The sequence below is a fragment of the Cebus imitator genome, unplaced genomic scaffold (genome assembly GCF_001604975.1).
Source record: "Cebus imitator isolate Cc_AM_T3 unplaced genomic scaffold, Cebus_imitator-1.0 Scaffold317, whole genome shotgun sequence".
NCBI classification, from domain to species: Eukaryota; Metazoa; Chordata; class Mammalia; order Primates; family Cebidae; genus Cebus; species Cebus imitator.
The window spans coordinates 2,220,172-2,245,968 of record NW_016107632.1 but is presented as its reverse complement, the minus strand read 5'-3'; the positions used below and the strand labels follow the sequence as shown (position 1 = coordinate 2,245,968).

The 25,797-nt window shown below is 52.0% G+C and overlaps 1 protein-coding gene and 1 long non-coding RNA gene across 3 annotated transcripts; both read left to right on the top strand.

Annotated features, from left to right (window-relative positions):
- Positions 1-7,623: 7,623 nt before the first annotated feature.
- Positions 7,624-24,854, top strand: MB (myoglobin). 2 transcript variants are annotated; one of them, XM_017504028.1, is made up of 4 exons: positions 7,624-7,731; positions 12,543-12,645; positions 20,582-20,804; positions 24,172-24,854. In XM_017504028.1, exons 2-4 carry the CDS (start codon positions 12,551-12,553, stop codon positions 24,316-24,318), a joined length of 465 nt encoding a protein of 154 aa, XP_017359517.1. In that variant the 5' UTR covers positions 7,624-7,731; positions 12,543-12,550; the 3' UTR covers positions 24,319-24,854. The 2 variants fall into 2 exon arrangements, with proteins under 2 accessions (XP_017359517.1, XP_017359516.1); XM_017504027.2 differs by lacking the exon at positions 7,624-7,731 and adding an exon at positions 12,220-12,446.
- On the top strand, positions 12,876-14,942 carry LOC108286322. Its single transcript, XR_001817892.2, has 2 exons — positions 12,876-14,241; positions 14,650-14,942. It is a non-coding gene; the product is annotated as an uncharacterized LOC108286322 (long non-coding RNA).
- Positions 24,855-25,797: the final 943 nt, after the last annotated feature.

Genomic DNA, 25,797 nt, shown 5'->3' with positions numbered 1-25,797 from the left:
GAATGGGGAGGCAATTTAAAATACATTATTGAAACTTTAAAAATCATGATCCAGTTCACAATGACAACTGTGAGCAGGGCTGCGAAGGCGCCATGAAGGTCCAGAGAGCCAGTAAGGGGATGGGGCTCATCCTGGGGGTGATGGAGGCTGCCCTGCAGGAAGTGTTGGCAGGTCCAGGACAGCTGGGCCCTGGAGGCCAGAGGGTAGCACACGGAGATCTGGGTCAAACCAGCCCCACCCACTCCTGTTGCCAGGGTCGGAAGCCTGGAGTGCTGCCCCACAGTGCACAGCAGGGTTCCTGGGACCTCGCAGAGCACCACCTCCCCCCTCTCCAAACTAGGAAGGCCAAAGATCCCTCAGCGAGGAAAATCCCAGCTGCCATATAAGCCACAAGACTGTCTTTTGGCTTTCCCTGTGGGGTCGTGGTGACTAATTTTAACTGACCCTGATGATTCATCCAAGATGCCTGGGATCCCCCACCCCACCCTGACCCGAAACCACAGCCGCTCCTCAGGGCCTGCTGAGAACCGCCAAAATTCTTCAAGTTCAAAGTCATTTCCGTGTGCTCCAAGCCCACATTCCAACTGCTTCTGTGACCCATCGCTTCACAAAACTTCTGACCTAGCCAAACTGGTCTTCTCTGGGTTTTCTGAACATTCCAGGTGCGTTCCTGCTTCCCCAACTTTGCTCTTACCACCTTTCATGCCTCTATTGTGCCATCAGCCCGCTCCCCAGCCCCTGGCACCTGCACCTCCCTGCAGCGCCTGTGTATTTGATCAGTGGTGATGCAACACTCACCTGAAAAAGAATGACCTTGTGGAAAGTAGAAAAGTTCCCTTTTAAAGTTTCCTTTCTTGTTAAAGAATAAGTGTGCTAATAACTTTGTGAAGCCCTGTCCTATATAGCTGTTAGACATGCCATGCTTACAGGCACGTAGTGTATTCTATGTCCTTGTACCTTAACCAAGATATCTGTGCTGGACGTGCTCACAGGCATGTCCCAGCTCTCCAGTGCTTTTACCCGTTTAGGAAAGTTTTGGGTTGTTAGCCAATCGGGTTTTAGTTTAGATTGTGAGGTCTGGCTCCAGCCAACGGAGATCAGACACAGCAGTAAGGACGACCCAAATGCGTAAGGGATAAATTTGTGTGTTTTCCTTTGTTCATTGTACTTCATATAAATTCTTCATATAAATATTACATTCCCAGCTTCCCTTTCTCATCTTTCCACTAGATGATTATTATTATCTTGGGTCATGACTGAGCAGGCAATGCTGTACAGTCACGAAATTTCATTTCCTCCTGGGCACACAGAGAGCCCTCATTCCCTCCTAGTAAGTGGTGCCCATGGCTGTGATCTGGCTGATGGAATTTGGGGCAGAAGCAATGAGCACCACTTTCAGACATACCCCTAAAACCCCTTACAGCATCTTCCACCTCTTTTCTTTTTCTTTTTTTTTTGAGACAGAGTTTTGCTCATGTTGCCCAGGCTGGAGTGTAATGGCATGACCTCATCTCATTGCAACCTCAGCCTCCCCGGTTCAAGCGATTCTCCTGCCTCAGCCTCCCAAGTAGCTGGGATTACAGGCGTGCACCACCACGCTGGGCTAAATTTTGTATTTTTAGTAGAGACAGGGTTTCACCATATTGGCCAGGCTGATCTCAAACTCCTGACCTCAAGTGATCTACCCACCTGGCCTCCTGAGGTGCCGGGATTATAGGCTTGAGCCACCATGCCTGCCCCACCCTCATTTCTTTCTCCAGTGGTTTGCCCGCTGGATACAGAGGGATGGAGGTCTTGGAAGTCCTTGGGGAGGGAGCCTGAGTGCCTGAATCACTGGGTGTAGGAGGGCCCTCTTCTCACCTTGCGTTGGACTGGGAGGTAAATGAGAACTAAGTCTTCTGAGCCATGGTTAAAGACTCATCATGAGCCGGGCGCGGTGGCTCATGCTTATACTCCCAGCACTTTGGGAGGCCGAGGCGGGTGGATCACGAGGTCAAGAGATCAAGACCATCCTGGTCAACATGGTGAAACCCCGCCTCTACTAAAAATACAAAAAATTAGCTGGGCATGGTGGCGCGTGCCTGTAATCCCAGCTACTCAGGAAGCTGAGGCAGGAGAATTGCCTGAACCCAGGAGGCAGAGGTTGCGGTGAGCCGAGATCGCGCCACTGCACTCCTGCCTGGGTAACAAGAGCGAAACTCCGTCAAAAAAAAAAAAAAAAGACTCATCATGAGATTTGGGGCTGTTCGTTGCAGCTGCTAGCATGCCAACTAACACACCAGTGTAGGCAGCCATATTTGTATTTCTGCCCTCACCCAAGCCTGGTACATAAGAAGCCCTTAGTCATCCTCAGTATCTCTCATGAGGCTTCCTTCTCATCCACCCTCCATATGGGTCACCCTCAGGCCTGACCCTGTCGTCCCCTCTAGGAAGTTTTCTTCCCCGCCTCCTCTTCCTTTTCCTGATTCTGAAATGATGCTGAACCGCTGCCCGTTGAGGGTCCTTCTCTTCCTCCCTCACATCCTCCCCAGGTGGCATCTGCTGCCTCCTCTACACTGGCACTTCCTATAGCTTAGGCTTTAACCCTGTGCCTGATGGGGTAAACTGAGGCTTCTCCAAATTGCCAGATACATTCAGGATGTTTTGTGATGCAACTCTGGAAGGGGAAGCCAGTCCTGTCTTAGCAGAATAAGGACGGGGCATGGATTCCCAAGAAATGAGTCCGTCATGAGAATGGGAAGAAGAGGAATATCTCCCGAGGAGCAAATGGGCATTGAAGGAAGAGATGGCTCTGCTGTGGGTTGTGTTTGATTTTAAAGAAAACCCAAGTGCAGCCTAGGGTGACTGGGATTTCGTTTTTCCTCTCTGCTTCTCCTGACCCCTCCCTGGGGAACCCTCCCTAAAGCAGAGCTGACATCGCCTCCTTCCTGGGAAGCTGGGGTTTGTTTTTCAAGGGAATGGGGGAGGTGTTGGGATGAGGATGGGCGGTGACTGGAGAGAGACCAAGTGTGTGGCTGCAGGATGCTGAGGTGGAAGAAGGAGGGAGAGGACCTGGCCTGGCGGCTGCCCAGCTTCCCCTAGGGAGTAAGGTCTCCTCGCCCAGATCCTGCCACCCAGAGGTAACCACACCCATGCCCTGTCTACGCCCCTGGTGCAGCCTGCAGGGTTGACTGAGCAGGGCACCTCCCCTTCCTGGTGAAGGGGACCTGATGGAGCTGATGCTGGCTGGCCAGGAAGGAGGGGGACAAACCAGGCGACAGCTCCCTGCCACCACCTCACCAGAGGACAGCTCACACCTCCACAGGGGTCAGAAGAAAGGAGCGCCCTGGGGATACATGGGTATCCCTACAACTGCACATGTCCCTTGAACACCCGATGCTACGTGTCCCAAAGGAAACTGGTCTCCACCCACCCCAGCCCCTCCTCCTCCTGGGTACCCGCCTTAGTAAATGGCGCCACCATCTGCCGGCTTGCTCAGCCAGAAACTCAACTCTGGGCAGCAGATGACGGGCACTCTGGTTAAACAACTCTCCCCAGCCTCCAAGTCCAACCTGCAGGGAAGCCCTGGAAACCCTGTCTCCCTCTGCCCTGCCTCTCCCTCAGCTCCGAGCCCAACCCCACTCAGTACAGGGGCCCCCAACAGGCTTTCAAATGTCTGCCTTCCTCCCAGCACTTTGGGAGGCTGAGGCGGGTGGATCACCTGAGGTCAGGAGTTTGAGACCAGCCTTACCCACATGGCAAAACCCCATCTCTACTAAAAATTTTTTAAAAAGTAGCCATGTGTGGTGGTGGGCACCTGTAATCCCAGTTACTCGGGAGGCTGAGGCAGGAGAATCGCTTGAAACCTGAGAGGCAGAGGTTGCAGTGAGCTGAGATGGCGCCACTGTACTCCAGCCTGGGTGACAGATCGAGACTCTGTCTCAAAAAAAAAAAAAAAAAATCAGGACAATGGTCTCTGGCAGGTGAATTGGGGGCAGAATTGACTGGGGAGGGGGTGCGGGAACTTGGGGTGATGACCATGTTTTATAATTTGATACAGTTCGAGCTACACAGTGTATTCAGTTGTCAAATCTCAGCAAATGTATACTTAAGACATGTGCAATTAAATGGAAATTTTACATCTTGCAGCAAAAGCAAAAATGCAAACAAATATTAAACTCTTGTTCATGTCACGTATTGCGGAGTTTTTGCAGGGAAGCGGATAGATGTCTGCAATCTAAAATGCCGCAAAAGAAGAAGAATAGATGGATGCGTAGAGGGATAGATAAACGAGATTAAATCCATTTAGTAAAATGCCAGTGGTAGAGTTTAGGTGGTGTTCGATGTGAAATTCTTTCCACTTTGCTGCATGTATAAAAACGTTTATAATAAAGTGCTAGGGAGAATCGTCTCCTGGCTCCAGACGTGTTCCCCATGATGTTAATGACATCTGCAATTCGTGTGATATTTCTAGGACAGCAAATGAGACCGTGGCTCTCCCTTGCTCGGAAACCCTTCCCTGGCTCTCCCTGGGGACACGACCACCTGTCTGTGGCTCCCACGGCTCCCTGTGTTTATTTCTCAAATTGTCCCTCTCCCCTTCATGTTTTCCACCACAGAAACACCAAAATATTTGTATGCCCAGCATAGCCTGCTATTTTATGTCTCCTATGATAGAAATCGCTCATTTTCATCTGATCTACGTTCTCCACTTCTTTCTAAGTAATAGAAATTCCAATTTTCATCTTGTGATATGGCCGTGTAGAAATAAAGACGACATATCCCAGCCTCCTCTGCAGTAAGATAAAGTATTAATTACAACTTCTGGAAGGTATTCTTCAAGATAGTGGCAGAATGTTCTTCACCCCTTTCTCCTTCCTACAGATTGGAATGAGGGCACGATGGCTGGAGCTCAAGCAGACATCTTGGATCAGGAGGTGAAGACTGTATGTATAACACGGCAGAGCACTGAGGTAGATTGAAGCTGGTTTCCTGACACTGGAGCATGCTATGTCAGGTCTGAATCACCTAGACTTCTGCATGAAAGAGAAGTTAAGACTCTGTGGTTGAAGCCGTGTTATTTTGAGATTTCTGCTACCAACAACGAAACCTAGTCCTAACACACCAACTCCACGTCCTTGAATGCTTTGATGCTTGTACTCGGAATGTCTTCTCCTCACTCTGCGCCTAACAGAATCTTACTGATCCTTCAAAACCTTGCTCAGACATCACCTTCTCAGTAACGTGTTCCTTGGTGGAATGAACATTTCACTCCTCCATGATTTTTCTGTACCTTATATCACAGTGTGCAATTACTGAACACTTCCTGTGTGTCAGGCACTATGCAGAGTGCTCCCTCTTTTAATCCTCACAATGACATTTAAGATAGGTTATTCCTTTCAAAATCTCCACTTTATAGATAAGAAAAACATAGACCTTGGAAAGTTATGGCACTTTTCATGGATCACAAGAGCAGTACATGACACGGCCAACCACCAAATCCGGAAGGCTCATTCCAAAGCCTTTAGCCCTATACTGAATGGCCTCTATTACTGCCCTGATCAGAAAGTGCTGACAACATTAGGTCACACATCCCTCCCTGCTACTGCCTCTCAAAGCTGAGAGGCCACGTAGTGTCACCTCGGTCCCCCAAGGCCCAGCACAGAGCCTGGCACACACCAGGTAAGCATGAGTGCTGTGGAACGCGACTGTCCGTTCTCAGCTCCCAAGTCCTTGCCTTGGTCCTTGTGCTTGGAATATCCCTTCCTCACTTTGCTCTTAACAAACTCCTACTGATCCTTCAAAACTCTGCTCAGGCATCACCTGAGCCTGGCACCTAGGATTCTTCCCAAGTACGTGTCACCTCCCACGGCCTCCCTTGCCCCACGCATCCCCACCAGGCTTTGCAGCACCGTTTGGTACCTCTGCTTAGACCACTCTGCAGAACGCTCCCTCATACATTCACATGCAGCCCAACTGTCATCTCTGCACAAACTCCTATTCACCCCTCAAAGGCCTTCACCTAGCTTGGACGCTGCCTTCTCAATTTGACTGAAGTTAATTTCTTCTTTAATTTGACTGAAGTTTCTTTCTTTTTTTTTTTTTTTTGCCACTGTGTATCCACCACACTCAGTGCTCCTTTTTCTTAATTTTATTTATTATTTATTTATTATTATTATTATTTTGAGACAGAGTCTCACTCTGTCACCCAGGCTGGAGTGCAGTGGTGTGATCTCGGCTCACTGCAACCTCTGTCTCCTGGGTTCCAGCGATTCTCCAGCCTCAGTCTCCGGAGTAGCTGAGACTACAGGCATGCACCACCACACCTCACTAATTTTTGTATTTTTAGTAGAGACAGGGTTTCGCTATGTTGGCCAGGCTGGCCTCGAACTTCTGACCTTGGGTGATTCTCCCTCCTTGGCCTCCCAAAGTGCTGGAATTACGGGCAGGAGCCACCGCGCCTGGCCAGTGCTCCTTTTTTTAGTCCTCACAGTGACATTTGAGGTAGGTTATTCTTTCCAAAATTTCATTTACAGACAAAAAATGCATAGTCCTTTGAAAGTTACGCCACTGGTCCTGGATCACAATATTAAAAGATCACATTCGTCTTCTGATAATCTGGCAAGCCATCCATGGTCGTCTAGGCAAGGCGCCACGAACATACAGACAGAAAAAGACCCCCTCCGGGCTGGCTGGGAAGAGACTGAGAAACCGAGAGCACAGATGGAAGCGCGGGCTGGAGGTGCAGGCTTTTCTCCTTGTTGCCACTAGATGGCAGTAGGGCCCCCATCGTCAGCCCCTGGGGCAAGGTCACCAGCTGTCTCTGCCTTTGCCTCCAGCAAGCCAAGACCCTGGATGGACTCAATACAAAAATAAACAATCCAAGAGCATGTTGGCCTGGTCCTTTGCTAGGTGCTGTAGAGCAGGTGAGAGAGTGAAGGGGAAGGACCCCACATTAGACCAGTTCTTAGCCATGAAGCAGAGACTCTGAAGCCAGACTGCCTGGGTTCCAATCTTGGGCTTGGCATTTCCTAGCTGTGTGACTTTGGGCAAGTTACTTAACCTCTCTGGGCCTCAAGTGTAAAGTGAGGCTTGTAAAAGTGTCTCCTGCAGAAGAAAGGGCTGCTGGGAGGAGCGCTACCCCTGGCGTGCAGTAAGTACAATACGAGTGTGTGGTTTTTATATTCCTGCTTCTGAGGTTCTCACAGGGTAGGAATGGGGAGAGACCAGTCCAGACGGGTGCACCCCAAAGCAAGGGAGATGAGAAGGCTGGACCAGTGCTGCAGCCAGAGTGGGGAAGAGGCACATCTGCTGGGGAGCGGGTAGAGCGGGGTTGGGGGTGTCCCAGCTGGAAAGCTGCTCCTATGTAACGAGCCTTGAAGAACGGGGAGGCGGGTGTACGTGGGGCTGGGTGGCTGTGGAGGTGGGACTGGGCTCTGTCCAGATGACAGGTGGATGGTGGGGCTGGAGGAGCCACTCTGAGCCTCCGAGGCTGGGCAGGGTGAAGGGATGGGGCAGGCCAATGTCCTGGGCCACACCTGTTGACTGGGGGATTAGGATACTGTGTTCTTGCCAGCCCTTCTCCAATAAGCCCCTCTGGGCCTGCAGGGAGAGGAGGAGCCTTGTCATGTAAACTGTATTTTTAGTTCCCTGTGCCTCTCCCCAGCTGCTATAAGACACCTCTCCCCACCCCCAGCCCTGGCCGCTTGGCTGGAGGCTCTGTGAGGACAGCTGGGGAGAAGGGAAGCTGTGGTCAGTATGATGGTGCTAAGGGGCTGGAGAGGAGCAGCCTGGGGGGCGGGTTCTGGGGTCTGGAGCAAGCTTGGGGGTCCTGCTGGCCCGTCAAGGGCCTTGACGGGTCCTACAACCCTCAGGCCCCAGCTCTGCTCTGAGTCCTGGCCTGGCGCTGGTCCAGGAGGGAGCCTCTGCCAGGAGCACAAGCTAAGCTGAGGGTGGGGTGGGGGGAGGGCCTGCTGGCAGGAGGGAGGCGCTGCCCAGCCTGGCCTGCAAAGGCCGGTTCCCAGAAGGAGGAGGAAGGGAGTGGTGGAGACCGCGGGGACTCCCGGCTTTGAGGAGCCAGAGTTCTCCTTGTCACATCTTAGCTCTCCCCGGTGGAGTCTTAATCCCAGATTGACCGAAGGGAATTGTCAGCTGTCCAAGGGCTAGCAAATTCCCAGCTCACCTAGATTGGGTTTTCTGACCATAAAAATAGGGGAGCCACGTGCACAGCTGCCTGGGGGGCAGAGACCTGCGCAGGTGGGTGCTGGACGCCCCTTGCTACAGCGTTCTCTTTGCGTGCATGTGACTAGAGGTGAGAGTGGCTGGAGACTGAAGATCGCAGAGCCTGTCTTTCTCCTCCAGCTGGAGGCCCCCGCCTCACCTTGCCTGGGGAGGGTGCTTAGTCTGGACAAGAAAGGTCTTAGATGGGCCTGCTGCTTCTCTTGTGAGATGGACTCGGCTGGGCCTCTCTATTCTCAAGGAGCCAGCGGAGCCACCACGAGGGAGTGACTGTGACATGGAGGCATCTTTTGGTTCGACACGAAAAAGAATTTTTAAAGCTTTAGGTAGTGAGCTCACCACTCCCAGGAGTACTCAAGCAGATGCCAGACGATTATCTGCAGGGAAAACTACATTCGGTGGGAAATTGGACAAAATACTGTGGAAGGCCTCTTTTAGCCACGGGATGCTACAGCCCTATAATTCTAGACTTCTCTGCCTCTCGCTCTCTCTGAGTCTAGAATCTAGAGCCCCCGTTTCTCGGGTGGTGAAAAGTTGAAGATTTTGACACTCTAGAATTTTAATTCTGGGATCTCGAGACTCCAGAACTGGGAGCACAGAGGATGATTCTGCGAGCCTCAGTTTTGGATTCAAAGGATTCTGTGATAGGAAAGGGAAAAAGAGGAGGCCTGACTTGGTGGGATCCAGTTTTCCCCATTGGGTGTCAGCCTAACGTGCCCTGCATGTGTGTGCTTGTGCGTGTGCGCGTGTGTGTGTAGCATGAGTGTGTAAGGCTGCAGAAAGTTTTGCACACGAAGGCAGCCTGGTTTTCCTGTAACGCGTCTGCAGCTTCTCTGCCCCGGGGATAATAATAGACCCCAAACAGAGCTGATGGTCCGGGTAGCCATGGCAACTGTGAGGTAATGCTGCTCTGTTGTGGAGATGCGTAAGTACAAACAGATGTCGGTGCCTTCCCATTAGCTTAAATGGTAAAACTTAAAAATTCCATCGACTTCAAAGCTACAGGTTTCTGTGGGCACGCCGGTTCATGGGAGCGCCTGCCAAGCGGATGATAGCTTCGTATTAAACACTTCAGCGTCGGTAATGGGTTGATGAGATTTTAAACGCTCAGGCTGTCCTCAGACAACTCAGGAGGCCAGAGATAGGAGAAGAGCTGGGATTTGAGTAGTCATTCGGGGTGCTCTGAGACTCCCAGGAGGGCACGGGGCGTTTGAAAACCGCACCCCACATCTCAATCCCCGGGAGTCTCGGATGTGTCCCCCCCAGCCTTCCCCAGTGCACAGGGCAGGTGGCCCTGGGTCAGGCGTGGCACAGCTCAGTGCCATCACCTTCTTTCTGCCCTCCCCGCTCACATCCTGGGCTCACCCCCAGCGAGTGACCAGCGGTAAGCGTCAAAGCTTCCGAGGGTCTGAGACCGGGGTAGGCACTCTCAAAGTTGCCTTTCCTTCTGAGGCTGGGCCTGGCAGACTGGGCCTCAGTACTCGGCTGTTGCATGAATGAATGAACACAGGAACAAACAGATGAATGGCTGAATGAATGAATGAGAGCCCCTTTGACACCTCCATGGCATTTTTAGCTACTCATTTTGTTACTGCTTCTTCCACTGCTAAAGAGATGGGCCCTCGGGGGTCAGCTGGCCTAGCATTCGGGGTTGACTTCTGGAATGGTCACCAGGGAAGGGGACAGCAGATGTGCAGCCAGTGCCTCAGACCCTTTTGGTTGTTAGGAGTCAGCTGCCTCAGTACACAGGACTCATTGAAAAGAGACACAGGGCTCCTACAGGGAGTGGAGGCTCATGGCGATCCGAGAACCGTCACGGGCCAGGCTTCAGAGACTCGCACAGAGGGCGTTCTGAGGAGTTTTACTGAAGAGCTCTAAGTTCAGGGATTCTTCGAATCTGACTCTTTTTCTAGCTACATTTCCTACCTGTCCGATTCTTACTAGACATCCCTGTTCACCTTCTGAAGACGGGATCTGACTGGCAGAGCTAGGAGACGTTGACTTTTCGGGAAATCAGTGGCCCCTGACATCGGCTTTCTCAGCTTGGTTGTGACTGGCAGCAGGTCTGGGGGAGAATCGAGTGCCCCAGAACTTGACTGGCTACACCTGCACCTCAGCAGGGCTGGGGCAGGGCAGTTACCTTTAAAAAGCTGTGTAGGTGGGGTAGTCGTTACTCACACATCCAGCGCAGACCCAGGACGGACCAAACACTGGCTTCTCGCTTCTGAATCTCGCCTCCCACAGATATAAAGTGGTGTGGTGCTCGCAACCTCCTAGAGGTGTTGTAAAAACTAGATGTCATCTTGCCAGGGAGGTACTTTGTAAAGTCCTGTGCAGACGGAAGGAAGGGCCTGTGACTTCCTTGAACATAGCACTCAATAAACTGTACTGTATTTTCATTCCTCGTAGTTACCTCCCTAAAGACACTCTGAGTTTCTTGGACACAGGAATCTGTTTATTTGATTTTGTTGTCCTCAGCATGCAGCAGTGTCTGACACACAGTACGTGGTCTATCACTGTCTGTGAGATGAGTGGATGGATGGATGGATGAACAGATGGATAGATGGAGGGACAGGTGAATTATGAATGGATAAATGAATAGATGAATGAATGAAGGGAGGGATGATGAATGGAGGGTTAATGAGTGGATGAATGAGGGGTTGGGTGGATGGATGGATGGAGGGATGGATGGAGTGAGAGATGGAGGAACAGATATATGGATAGATGCAGAGATGGGCGGATGATGGATGGATAGATGGATGGGGGGACGATGAATGGAGGGATAAATGGATGAATGAGGGGAGGGGTGGATGGATGGATGGAGGGAGGATGGGTGGATGAATGAGTTGATGGATGGATGGATGAACAGATAGATGGATAGGTGGAGGGATTGGTGGATGACGGATAGATGGAAGGAGAGAGGGATGATGAATGGATGAATGAGAGGATGGGTGGAAGGATGAGCTGATGGGTGGATGGGTGGAGGATGGATGGGTGCGTGGATGGATGGATGGAGGAACAGATGGGTAGATGGAGGGATTGGTGGTGATGAATGGGTGGGTGGATGGATAGGTGAGTGAATGGATGGATTGAAAAAGATGCTGGATGGATGAATGGATGAATGGATAGATGGATGTATAAGTGGGCGGATGGAAGGAGGGATGGATGGAAGATAAGGCTAATCATCTTCCACTCACTTTCTGTGCAAGACCATCCCCTGTTTACTCAACAAACATTTATTCAGTTCAAACTTGGCACAGAGCACTATGTGAGGCCCATGAGCTACAGGGATGAAGAAAATGGAGCTCCTGAAATAAAATAAGGGAGGCTGGCTTCCAGGGTTCAAATCCCAGCTCTGCCAGCAACTAGCTGTGCATCTGTGATGTTTCCCTACTTCCTCTCAACTAATGGAGATAGTGTCAGTACCTATCACATAGGGAGGTCTTGGGGGGATTAAATGAGCTACCAAATGCTAAGTGTTTGGGACAGGGCCTGGCACCCAGCGAAGTCTCCGTGAGTGCTGGCTGCTGCTATCCTAATGGAGAAGCTGGCAAGAAAACCAGGAAATAGGACTCCCCTTGGGAAGCAATGCAACAGGAACCCACACAAAGAAAGGAAAGGAGGAAGCAATTAGTTGTGTCTCAAAGGAGTATGGCAAGAAAACCTTTTCAGATGGAAAACTTTGGGCAGGATCATGAAGCCAGGAATTCTTTAAGAGATGGTGGACTTGCCCAGGACCACCTGGCTATAAGCACAAAAGCATCTAGTTCCTTTCTGTCACTTCTGGCGGGGTGAGGGGTCTCTGGCAAAGGAGCAGACAGTGCGTGAGAAGCTGTGAAGGGCCAGGACGGTCCTGGGGCCAGCCGGGGTGCCTGGTGGTCAAGCTTAGAAACATGACAGGTCCTCTTGGGAGGGCTGACCGCAGGGAGCGTTGGGTTTCAGGCTGCTGGCATCGGCCTCAGTGGTGCCCTTTCTGTCTGTTCTGAGAGTCCAGACGGTGCCCAACCTCCTCCCCTTCTTTCAACACACACAACCACCCCACCCCCCTGTGGCCTGAGCTGTCCTGCCTCGCCACAATGGCACCCGCCCCAAAATAGCTTCCCATGTGAGGGCTAGAGAAAGGAAAAGATTAGACCCCTCCCTGGATGAGAGAGAGAGAGAGAAAGAGAAGGAGGGCAGGGGAGGGGAAGAGCGAGCCATCGAGTGATCTTTGTCAAGCACCCCGGAAGGTATAAAAACGCCCTTGGGGCCAGGCGGCCTCAAACCCCAGCTGTTGGGGCCAGGACACCCAGTGAGCCCATATCTGCTCTTTCTGTCTTCTTCAGACTGCGCCATGGGGCTCAGCGACGGGGAATGGCAGTTGGTGCTGAACGTCTGGGGGAAGGTGGAGGCTGACATCCCAAGCCATGGGCAGGAGGTCCTCATCAGGTAAAAGGAAGAGATTCCACCGCCCCTGCCACCCACACCCTAAGATCAAGGGTGGAAAGTGTGCACCCGTAGACCCGTTGGCTGCATTAGTTGAGGGTGTTAACACCCTCACTTGCTTTTTCTTCACTTTAAAGTGTCAGGGATTGGACTCGGGAGAGGGAAAGGGATCCATTTCAGGCTGAGGTCAGCAGCTGGAGGAAGCTTGGGAATGAAACCTTGGATGCTCAGAGTCCACCAGGAAGAATTTTAGAATTATAGACAGTCAGAGTTAACAAGGGCTCTGAGAGATTGTGTCCAGCTACCTGTCTTACAGGATGGGGACAAAAAGGGACTGAGAAGGGGAGGACATTTTCAGAGTCACAGCCTGTGAAATGCTGTTAAAGTGTCATGTCTAAGAGATGGCCTTCACGGGGAGACATATCTGGTTCTAGGTTGGACTCTGCCACTGAGTAGCTGGGTGACCTTTGGGAGGTCCTGAACCTCTCGGAGCCTCGATGTCCTGTCCTGTACCACGAGGGGGATAGTCTGGTATCTACGTCCTAGAGGAGAAGTGACAATGAAATAAGATGACGCGTGCAAGACACCTGGCGTAGCTCCTGGCATATACCGAGTGCTAGAAATGTTAGCAGCTATTACAGATGAAGGCCAGACTAGGGACCTTTCAAAGCATTGCAATTAGAGAACAGAAGATAGAGCCTCATTAGTGGCCTTTGGCGTTGGATATGTCTCCAGTCTGAGAGCTCGGAATGGTGTGGTCTCCAAGTATATCCTGCCTTTTACTGCAGGGGATTTTGGAATACACCCACGAAAACAAAAATCTGAGTTCTGTGAATAGAGGGTGGCTGCGGTTTGTACGTAGACTCTCATCTTCCCGTTGCCTTCCATCCCAAATGGTGCTACGCTCTTTTCTTCTCTGGGTCCCTTCCCTCATGTTCTGGGCTGGTTCCGTCAAAAGTCTGATGGGTTATGAATCAACATTTCTGCCTCTGGGAGGCAGTGGGCTCCAGGTTTGCCGTAAGTGATCGGACTGTCTTTGGTGCTTTAATTTGCAGATTCGTTTCTCCTTATTGGTGAGCCGACGCCTGTTTTCCTCTTCCACTCAGTTTTCCTTTGGGTCTCTTTTGGGCTTTCCCCATTTGCAGCCTCTGTCTGCCTCGGGAGCCTGCCTGGTCCTGGAAGCTCCATTATCTAAAATTTGAGCCCTTAGTGTCCTTGCTAGAAACACTTGAAGAAGGACGGTTAAGTTTTCTGTTGACTCTAATGGCATTGTGGTGTGTTCATTATGTCTTTCTTCTGTTCCTGTCAGCAGGCTGTAACAGGTCCTGTTGGATTGCACAAAATGCTCCCCCCACCAACACACACACACACACACACACACACACACACACACACATTGACATTGACTCCTGGGCCACCAATTTGCCGTGTGACCTTGGACAAGTCTCTCCGTCTCTGGGTCTTCTTTCTTTGTTGGTTGAGTGAAGGGATTATCTTCCATGGTCTCTGAGATCTCATCCCACTGTCATGCCCTGGAATTCTATGAGTCCACGATCCTCCTTTGCTTTTGGAGAGGAGACAGGACAGTCGGGCATGGAGGTAGGAGACCAGAGTTTGCAGAGCAGAGGTCTTTCCAAGGTGGTTTGGGAGCTGCCATTCCTAAGGCAGTGACTTGGACGTCTTGAAGAAGACTCAGGGTGTTGCGTCATCAGGGAGATTCAGGGAGGCTTGCCAGGGGCCAGGGGCCAGGGATCAGACATGATGCCTAGAACTGCTGGCCCCTGGAAGGTCCCAGAAGCCTGGTGCCCTGTCACATCTTATGCTGTGGGGCACGCAGAGACCGCGCCAGCTGGTTCTGCCTTCTCAGTGTTTTGGGAACAGGAAGCATGGCCTCCCGGGGGGCAGGGTGGAGAGGGCTCAAGCCCAGAGCTGCAAATGACCCCCGTAGGAGTTGGCATCTTGGCTCTGCTCTGGATACTGACTCGGCTTTCTTCCTGACCTTGAAAGGTTATGTCTCCAGTCTTCTGATTGTAAAAGAGGGCAAATTCCGTTAAGCCCAGTCTGTAAACCACGGAGGGCTTTGCTGTAAGTACATGAACATAAAGTTCTAGAACACAGAAGCTGGAAGGTCACTTGAAGATTCCGGCTCCAGGCGTGGGGGCTTCAGAAGAGAGGGGGGCTCCGGCGTGGGCTCCACACTCCCCTTTTTCCTTCCTTTACTCAAACCTTTTTTGTTTTATTTACTTTGGCATTGTGTTTTGGAGCAAAGGATTTCAAGGCCATAACACGTTTGAAAATCACCGCTGATGGTCACTGCTTCTCACTACAGGGAGGAACTGGGCCTGAGAGTCTCCACTGGTTAGTGACAGCCACAGGCAGGAGTGAAAACTCCTGGGTGATGGTGATGATGATGAGGGTAGAGATGAGGAGGAGGAGAAAGACAGCAACCATTTATTCAGTACATACTGATTGCTGGGCTCTGTCTGACGTGTTTCTTTCACTCATTGAAGCCTGACAGCAACCTTATGAGGTAGATGTTATTATGATCACCACATTTGACAGAGAGGTTAAGAAACTTACCTAAAGCCACTCAGCAAGCAAGAGAGGAGCTGGAGACCGGGCGCAGTGGCTCACCCCTGTAATCCCAGCACTTTGGGAGGCTGACGCGGGCGGATCATCTGAGGTCGGGAGTTCAAGACCAGCCTGACCAACATGGAGAAACCCCGTCTCTACTAAAAAAAATACAAAATTAGCTGGGTGTGGTGGTACATGCCTGTAATCCCAGCTACTCGGGAGGCTGAGGCAGGAGAATCGCTTGAACCTGGGAGGCGGAGGTTGCAGTGAGCCGAGATGGTCCCATTGTACTCCAGCCTGGGCAACAAGAACAAAACTCCATCTCAGAAAAAAAAGAAAAAAAATTGAGAGAGGAACTGGAATTCAAATTCAAGCAGCTTGGATCCAGAGTCCTTGCTCATTGCTTTTTGAGACCGAGTCTTGCTGGGATTACAGGTGTGCACCACCATGCCCGGCTAATTTTTGTATTTTTAGTGCAGACTGGGTTTTGCCATGTTGGCCAGGCTGGTCTCTAATTCCTGACCTCAGGTGATCCGCCCGCCTTGGCCTCCCAATGTGCTGGGATTACGGGCGTGAGCCAACGCACCAGGCTCAGAAGCCTTGCTCTTGACCGCTATGCTATTCTGCCCATGACCTTGCCACACTCAAGACGGGCTGCCATGCGCAGTCTGGTTCTTTTGCTCCAGCAGAGCCAGGGGTGGTTTTCACAGATCTGAGCATGTGCTCCATGTTTCATGTGGGTGTCTGCTTGGGCCTCAGTTCAGAGAACAGCAGGAAATGACCTCCCTTCTCTCTGACTTGGCCTGAAGATGTGTCTGATGAACCAAGCTCACTGACAGCAGGGTTGAAGCTGGATACACAGGCAAACGGGGCTTTCTGAAATACTAGAGGAAAAGCCCTCTCTCCGTTTCCACAGGGTGAGGGGCTTCCATCTGCTCGTTTTCTGGGTGGCTGTTATCTGGCGAATCCAGGAGAAGGGTCATCTGTGGCTGCCTGTAGGGGGCACTCCTAGCTGCAAGGCCTGGGTCCACGGGAGGCAGGCAGCTGTGTGTGCTGGAATAATCTGGCAGGCACAAATTAGCCCAATTCTCCTCTGCTGTTTAAACATGGGGCAGCGTGTAGTGCCTTGGCCTGTAATCTCAGCACTTTGGGAAGCAGAGTGGGAGGATCGCTTGAGTCCAGGAGTTCAAGACCAGCCTGGGACACATAGTGAGACCCCCTTCTCTACAAAAAAATAAACAAAATTAGCCGGGCGTGGTGGTGTGTGCCTGTAGTCCCGGCTACTCGGGAGGCTGAGGTAGGAGGCTCGTGCCCAGGAGATCAAGGCTGCAGTGAGCCAAGATCACACCACTGTACTCCAGCCTGGGCAACAGAGCAATACCCTGTCTCCCCAAAAATATTAATAAAGTAAACATGGACTCTCTCCCTGGCTGTCTGGTGCAGAGAGTGGAAAGTAAGGCATTGATGAGTCTTTTGGAGGAATCATCTAGACCTACCTTTTGGTTTACATATGGAGGAGCCAAGATCCAGAGAGGCTGAGTGGCTTCAACCTCACAGAGCACCTTGGCGCCAGAACTGGGACCAGAACTCAAGCTTCCATACCTGTCCGTTCTTTGTTCTCTTCCCTAGATATCGGAGGGGTGGGGAGCGGGCCCTAACATGTCGGAGACCCCCAGCTGCCTTGCATCCCAAATCCTTGGCCCTGTTCTGTCCCAGACAGTCTCCATTCAGTGTCCTGACCTCGGGCCATCACCTGTGCGTGCCCGGTCTTCCATCTGTCAGGCTGGAGTTCAAGGATCATTGTCGCCAGATAATAATAGTCAGGAGCTCAGGGATCCTTGGGCTAAAGGTGTCAGAGACAAGCTGTCTGTGACGCACGAGGATTTGGACAGGATCCTGGGGTGAGGTGGCAAAGTTGGGCAGGGTGGCAGACCATGCCCAGCATGGGGAAAGTGAATGTATGTGGTTCAGGCTTGTGGGGGTGTGTGTGTGTGTGTGTGTGTATGGCATGTGCTGGGAGATATTTACATGTATTTCTGTGTGAGGGTGCAGGCCCGCATGTGAATGTGCACACACATCTGTGAGAGCCCACACGCACGTACACATGTGAGGTGTTGATACATTTCCATGTAGGTATTAGTTTGCATGTAAATATCTTTGTGTAACAATAGCAAAGCCTGAAGAGTCATCAAGAGGGTAGATATGAAGCCAGGCTGCCTGGGTTAAATCCCCAGCTAGTCGGTCTTTCAGTGCCTCTGTTTCTTCCTCTGCAAAATGGCATCTACCCCATCAGGCTTTTAAAATGAGTTAACATATGTCCGCACTGTGAACGTAAAGTAAGTGTCACATTGGTATGAGTTAGTATTGCTAGTACCTTTGTTTTTTGTTTTTTTGAGATGGAGTCTCCCTGTCACCCAGGCTGGAATCCAGTGGCACGATCTCTGCTCATGGCAATCTCCGCTTCCTGGGTTCAAGCAATTCTCCTGCCTCAGCCTCTCGAGTAGCTGGGATTACAGGCGCCCCCCCCCCCCACCATGCCTGGCTAATTCTTTTGAATTTTTAGTAGAGACGGGGTCTCACCATGTTGGCAACGCTGGTCTCGAACTCCTGACGCGCCTGCACCTCCCAAAGTGCTGGGATTACAGGCGTGAGCCACCCCACCCGGCCACCTCTGTTTAACGCAGTGTGCATTTGTGCGTGCCCATGTGTTCCTATTTGAAGTTGAATGTAGCAAGTTAGTAGGCCTTTTCCAAATGGGAGATCTGATTATTGATCAAATAATAAGCATGTGAGAATGGTGTTGAGAGTGTGTTTCTTTGGGTGATAAAATAATTGTGTGTTTGGAAAGGGGCTGGAATTGCCGATCTCAAAGTCCGTCCAGTCCCGGGATCCTGGATTCCTAATAAAGAATGTGTTCTGTCAATAACATCAGCAATTCACCTGCTCCAAGATCCTGTGTCCTAACACAAACATGCAGACGTGGTGTGAGCCCAGCCCCAAACCCACTGGGCCAGGATGTTGAAAACTCTTCCAACTTTTCCTTCTCCTCTCTCCTGTGCCGTGGGGAGAAGGAAGGAAGGACCATGTGTCTCGTGCTTGTCCTGTGCCTGAGGAAGAAATAAGGAAGGAAAGGAAAACGCAAGGGAAGGAAAACACAAAGCTCTGTCCTTCAGAGAACAGCAGTTGAGCTTCCTGCTTCTCCTTCTGCTGACTGTGACCTTGGCAAAGAGGCGTGCCCTCTTCCTTTCTTCTTCCTTTAAGTGAGATCATAACAGTATCTACCTCCCAGGGTTGCTGTGAGGACCCAGTGAATTAATACACGCAAAGCACTGAAAATACTCCCACCCTTGGCAGGTGCTCCGTGTCAGTTCAGTGCTTTCACTCAAAATCAGAAACTATCTCTGATCGTGACGTCCGAACTAGGCTGCTGAGCCTGGAATGGGGGGCTGAAAACAGGAAGGAGAAATGCAAATTCTGCAGTTCAGGAGTACGGGTCATCAACTGCTCAATGACAGGACGAGAAGCTATGGCAGGTCTCATGAAGAAGAGCTGGGGGCTTTAGTTGACCACAAGCTGAAGAGGAGATTGTTGGACAGAGGTGGCTCTTAAAAAACATGAACTCATGGCGGGGCTTGGTGGCTCACGCCTGTAATCCCAGCATTTTGGGAGGCCGAGGTGGGTGGATCATCTGACGTCAAGAGTTTGAGACGAGCCTGGCCAACATGGTGAAACCCCGTCTCTACTGAAAATACAAAAATTAGCCAGGTGTGGTGGCGCACGCCTGTAGTCCCAGCTACTAGGGAGGCTGAGGCAGGAGAACCGCTCAAACCCAGGAGAGGGAGGCTGCAGTGAGGTGAGATCCTGCCACTGCACTCCAGCCTGAGCGACAGAGCGAGACGCCATCTCAAAAAAACCCATGAGCTCATTCTCAGATTGAGGAGCTCAGCGTCCTGGTCACAAAATATCCTCCTCATAAAACCCTGGGATAGAGACAGCGGGGATCAGGTGCTTCCTTGTGACCACTTCTGGACAGGGTGGCTCAGGGCGTGAGCTGAAGTGTGGCCACAGTACACACTGTGTACTGCTACAGGGATGCCGTGGAACCTGGAGTCCATGAAAGAGGAGCTTTGCGAGGAAATGAAACCATCGGACAGGAGAGGAAGCCCTGGGCACACAGGTTGCCCCTGCCAAGCATTTCAGGCTGTGGCACAGGGACAGGGTGGGAATAGGAAACTGTCCCATTTGTGTTTGGGTCTGGGCTCTGCCACTGACCAGCCACGTGACCTTGGGCAAGCCACTTCTCTCCGTGGTCTTCCGTGGGTAAAAAGGGGAAACTCACTTCTACCCAGAGGGCAGGTCTGACTCCCTTTGACCAGCACTCGCCTGCTCATAGTGAAAAGGCATGAGGTCTAGAGCTGGAGGTGGCTGCTCAGAGTCCCAGCAGAGGCCCCTGGGGTACCTCACTGCATGCCTGGCAGGAGTGGGTGCTGGTCTGTGGAAGGGCTGGGTCGGGTTGCTCCCACCAGGGCACTTCGCCATCTGCACAGTGAGGGGACTGGGAGGTTCAGAGAGTCACAGTTTGCGCTCCAAACAAGCAAGAGGTTTCTGGGTGTGAGGATTGCTCTGGAGTGGAGTGGCCCTCACAGGCAGGAGTGAGCCTCCTGTAGCTGGAGGTATTTAAGCAGCTGAAGGACAATCCCTAGTCAGGAAGCTGCAGAGATGGTCGCAGCGTGGACTAGAACTGCTATTTTGGTCACTCAGACCTGATTCCAGCCTGGCTTTTCTGGACGGCACCCCTGCAATAATGAGTAGGTGACTTTGTGCCTCGGAGCCTCTGTTTCCACATCTGTAAAATGGGAATAATATGAATGACTCAAAAGGAAAACACAAGTTGAGTCTATTATGGAAACTGGCATGTAGTAGGTGCTCATCTAGTCCAGGGTCCTTCAGCTTCAGTGCTCCTTGCCCACTCACGATTCCACTCAGCCATTTCCTCTCTAGGCAACTTGGGGAAAATTGGAGTGAGGCCAGCGAGCAATGCCAAGATGCTTTTTCCTTCCTGCCCCTCATAGTAAAGAAGATGACGATGACAGTAAAAATCACAATAGCAAGCATTTATACGGCACTCACCGTGTGACAGCACCTGTCGGTACACAGCACACATCATCTCACTTAATCCTTTAAGTTATGGGACAAGTTATCCCCGTGCCTTGCATGAAGAAGCTGAGCCACAGAGAGGTAAAGTGAATGGCCCAAGGTCACACAGCTGGGAAGACGGGGAGCTGAACTTGAACTCTAGTCTGGCTGCCCCTCGACCTCACGCTGAGCCTCCCATGTCTGACTCCAGCCCTCTCTGTGCCCACAGCCTCTTTAAGGGTCACCCTGAAACTCTGGAGAAGTTTGACAAGTTCAAGCACCTGAAATCAGAGGATGAGATGAAGGCATCTGAGGAGCTGAAGAAGCATGGCGCCACTGTGCTCACTGCCCTGGGTGGCATCCTTAAGAAGAAAGGGCAGCATGAGGCGGAGTTGAAGCCCCTGGCACAGTCACACGCCACCAAGCACAAGATCCCCGTCAAGTACCTGGAGGTAGGAGGCAGACCCAGGCGGGTGGGAGGACGGTGGGAAGGCCTCGGGGTGGGGCAGTGGGATCTGGGATCAAGTCCCAACTCATCCGCTAACTTGTGGGATGATCTTTGCACTCCTCCCTGTGCCCCAGGTTTCTCTTTTGTAAAGGGGACTGACACCCGCTTTGCCTTCCTCCTGGGATCCTTAAGAATGAACACATTCAGCACCTTTAATTTAATATGCCAAATTCACATCTTATTTCCAAAGAGGAAGGGCAGAGGGGATATTGGGTGCACACTTGCATGCTCTCCATGGGTAGGTACCATTATCATATTCACTAGATCGATGGATGGGGAAACTGAGGCACGCAGCGGTTAAGTAGCTTGTCCATGGTCACAGAGGTGGATAACGGCACAGCCAAGATTCAAACGCGGGTCTCTATTACTGCAGAATCCCAGCCCCTAACTGCTGTTACCGTGAGCATTTGTCACCATGCCTAGCACATGGCATTCATCCTCAAAGTTGCCTCATGGCCAAAATGGCTGCAAGAGCTCCAGGCATTTCTTCTATATTCCCAACTGGAAGCAGGAGAATGCTCTCTTTTGAGGAGTGTAAGTAGTCCCAGAAATCTCATCCAACAATTTTATTTTCATCTCATTGGCCAGAAGTTACGCTCTTTGTAAGACAGAGCACCCTGTCTGCCTGGGAAGCTGGGAAAGGTAGTCTATTACCCCTCCAAATATGACTAGTGTTCTGTTACCAAGCAAGAAGGGAGAAATGGTAATTAGCAGTCTCTGCCCCAGGCAGGTGCCTTTCTCATCCCCATGTTACTGATTTGGAATCTGGGAGCTCAGAGGGGTTAAGTAGCTTGCCCAAGGTCACACAGCGGATAAGCCAGGAGGTACAGTCAGATCTATGATACTCTGCAACCAGGTTCTGAATCCACTGTGGCACCATATTGACAGCCACCACCACCCCTCTGTAGCTCAACCCTTGCACCCCTCCAGCCCAGCTGCTCCACATCCCCAGCGTGAACAGACTGCTCTGCACGGGGGGTCATCCCTGCCTCTCCGTCTTCTCTCTGCAAATCCCTGTTCATTCTCCAAGGCCCAGTGCAGAAGCCACCTCCTCCTCTTGGGCCCCCAGGTCCGTGAGGGCAATCAGCTACTCCATCTGCCAGCCCCTCCCTGCCCCATGGCACTGTATCCTCATTCCCCGCCAGAGCACTGCCAGGCTGTGTTAGAATTTGTCTCTTGCCTGGCGGTCGCCCCGTGGGCACTCAGCTCCTGAGGGGCTACCATTTCTGTGCCTCAGTGGCACATGACGGGCTCACCATACACTTCCAATGACTGAATTCTCTCTCTAGGGGGGAAGAATCTGAGGCTTGGAGAGAAAAACCCATGTTGGCAAGGTATCACAGCCAGTTAGCCACCAGAACCCAGTTCCAACTAGAACACGTGAAGTCTGATGCATAATCTCTGTAAAAAATTAAGACAGAGCCCAGGTGTCTGCGCTTCTCCCATGAGAAGGGACCTTCCTTCCACACCCTTCCTGAGACGGTCTCCACCTCACCTGTGGACAGATGATCTCTCAGAGGGACTGAGGGGCTGCACAGGGTGGTGGGTGCCCAGGGTGTTTTCATTTCTCAATTATGCAGCGGCCCGTTCCACAGTTTTTTAGTAGATATCTGTGGCCCTGCTCAGAGAACGTCTGAGCTGGGGGTCCAACCAGGTCATCCGGGTGGGTGAAGTCACACATGGGGTCGGGGCAGAGGTGTCCCTGGAACTTGGTTCTTCAAGGTCTCTAAGGACTGGGCTTTCTTCCTGACCCCATGAGCCCCTATTTAGTTTTGTGACATTTATGAAATGGAAGGTGAAGGTAGGTGTCTACCTCGATGCCCAAAGGTAGGCGTTTGTGGAGCAGTCCCTGTTTCTGAGCAGAGGGGTTTCCGGGGTGTTGATGCTTCTGAGCTCCCTTTGCACGTCCCACCCCTGACTATCCCTGCTTTATGTCACTTGCACCCTGGGGCCCCGAGAAACGAGAACCCCAGCCTCGGTTCGGCCACTGCCTCCGTTCCCAGCTCTGGCAGTGGCCTGTCCACAGCCTCCTGGACACAAGTCCAGCTCTGTCCTCTGCTTCCTGCGTGACTTCGGTCTGGCCACCTGATTGTCCCCTCTGTGAAATGACACTCCTTGGTGCACCAGCCCGGGCTGTGGCTGGGATCAAATCTGGTTAACTGTTGAGAAAGCACAGTAGCATTTTACATCTACAGGTCTTTCCATCCCTAAGGCAGCCCCACGCTTCCTCTACATTTTCCCATTCCCAGCTCCATTGTCCGGGCAATGAGACTGTGGGTTCTAAAGCAAATGGCAACACTGAGACTGATAGCAGACGTTCTCCATCCTGGGGGCCAGCCGTGGGCCTCATCCCTGTCCTCATCCCCATCCTCATCCCTGTCCTCCTCCTCTCTCTCCTTCCCTCCCACCAGTGTTTCTGTGGTTGATAGAAAAAATAGAAGGCTGTGTCCCCAAAATAGGATCTTTAAAACAATAACCATACCAAGTCATTAAGTGCAAACATTACATACACACAAATGGAAATAGTTCCTTTCTAGAATTTCTGATTGCAAAATCCTGAATACAATAATGAAATCCCAGCATTTCCCTTCTTTTCTGCTGCCCCCACGTGGGTGGTGCCCTGAGCTCTCGCCTGCCCTCAGTGGGGTCCACGTCCTGATGAAGTGAAGGGGCCGTGGGTAAGAGTGCGGGCTCCGAAGCCGGCCCTCCTGGGCTTAAATGCCCCTTCCATTTAACCCCTCTTGCCTCAGTTTCTGCATCTGTAAATCGAGGGTAGTGGTAGTCTCTATCTCATGATGGTGGTGGGGATCAAAGGGGTTCATCCATGGACGTCACACAGAATCTCACCTGGTACACAGAAAGTGCTCAGGCCAGGTGTGATAGCTCACGCCTGTAATCCCAGCACTTTGGGAGGCCGAGGTGGGTGGGTCACGAGGTCAGGAATTCGAGACCAGCTTGGCTATTATGGTGAAACCCTGTCTCTACTAAAAATACAAAAAAAAATTAGCCGGGCGTGGTGACACGTGCCTGTAACCTCAGCTACTCAGGAGGCTGAGGCAGGAGAATCACTTGAACCCAGGAGGCGGAGGTTGCAGTGAGCTGAGATCGCGCCACTACACTCCAGCCAAGGTGACAAAGAAGAAAGACTCCATCTCAAAAAAAAAAAAAAAGAAAGAAAGAAAAAAGAAAACAAAGTGCTCAATACATGGTTCTGGAATAAAGAGGCAGTGGGAGGCAGCCTGACTGCCATCTGGCTTTTGGTTTGTCCCACCCCAGTGACCAGCTTTTCTCCTCGCCCTCCCTGCACACAGTTCATCTCGGACGCCATCGTCCACGTTCTGCAGAAAAAGCATCCTGGAGACTTTGGTGCCGATGCCCAGGGGGCCATGAAAAAGGCGCTGGAGCTGTTCCGGAACGACATGGCCGCCAAGTACAAGGAGCTGGGGTTCCAGGGCTAGGCCCCAGCCGCCCCCACCCCCACCCGCCTGGGCCCCGGGGTCCAGGGGAGGGCGGGGTCTGATCTCGCGTAGCCGTGTAGAGTTTGCTTCTGAGTGTCTGCTTTGTTTGGTAGAGGTGGGCAGGAGGAGAAGCTGAGGGGCCGGGGCTGGGTTGCCAAAGTTGGCTCTGCCTGCCCAGCAGTGGGCCTCCCCGTGGAATGCCACCACCCAGGAGCTGGGAGCGGCCCTTGGCTCACCGTGTTCTGCATGGTTTAGGTCGGACTTCATTGTCCTTTGTTCTAAATCCCACCCTAACTTCTTCCAGTCTCCAAACTGGCTGTAACCCTGAATCCAAGCTATTAACCACGCCTGACAGTAACAAGTCTTTGACGCATCACCAGTCCCTTGAAGACAGCAGAATGTCCCTTTCCCGTGGGGAGGAGATCTGGGCCAGGCAGGGCAGCTGGGGAAGCGTTTGAGCATCTGGAACATGTGTGTGCCTTCTCGGGTGTGGCGGTGACTCACCTGGTTTTAATAAAACACCCTGCAACACCTCAGTCTCTGCCTGGCATTTTTCATCTCCTAGAGTAAGTGACACCCCCATGGGCACCAGTATCAAGGAGGAAATGGGGGGAAGGCACATCCTGGGTTTGTGTGTGCAGAGAGCCTCAGGGGAGAGGAGAAGGGGAGGAGGAGAGGCAGGAGGGTGAGAGGGACAGGAGCCCACCCTCCTTAGGCCACCACTCAGAGGCAGGCCCAGTGCAGGGCATGGGGAAATGGAGGAGACAGCCTTGGCCCAAGCCATGGAATCCCTTCTCCCGGTGGGGGGAGGCAGCGAACGGACCTCTGCAATACGAGGAGAGAGTGACAGGTGCGCCGGGCTGTGGGAACCCAGAGGAGAGGGACAGAACCAGGGAATGGATCGTCATCATGGCTGCAGCATCTTCAGTAACATGGGAAGGTCACCCAGCTAGTCAGTGACAGAGCTGGGACTCAAACTATGGCCTGGAAGGCAGCAGGGACAGCAGCCAGGGAGACAGCTGGGCAGCCAGCCAGTGGCAGCTGCTGACCTTCTGGCCACCGAGAAAGGACACACACATGGGGAGTAATTTACAAACACAGGCCAGGAGACAAAATCCGTAACTGCAAAGGCAGAGCGCATGGGTGGAATAGCTAAGTACTACTTGCGAGAGTCAGGAAGAAGAGGTTGGCATGTCACTGAGACAGCCAGGGAGCAGGCTGCAGCACAGGGTGTGGAAAGGGGACTGGAAAAGGGCCTGGTGGGCTGGGACAGCCCAGGTGCCCAAGCCACTAGGGTCCCGAATGCCGCCACGACTCTGGGCACCATCTCTAGGAAGCCCCAGGTTCTGGGCATCATAAATCTTCAGTGGCTCCCAGAACAAGGAACCTTGAGCCCCCTACCCTTCAGCATCTATCTCGGGGCCCAGCCCTCCTGTCCCCTACCCCATGATAATCCTGACCTCACTGCCCCAAACCTCA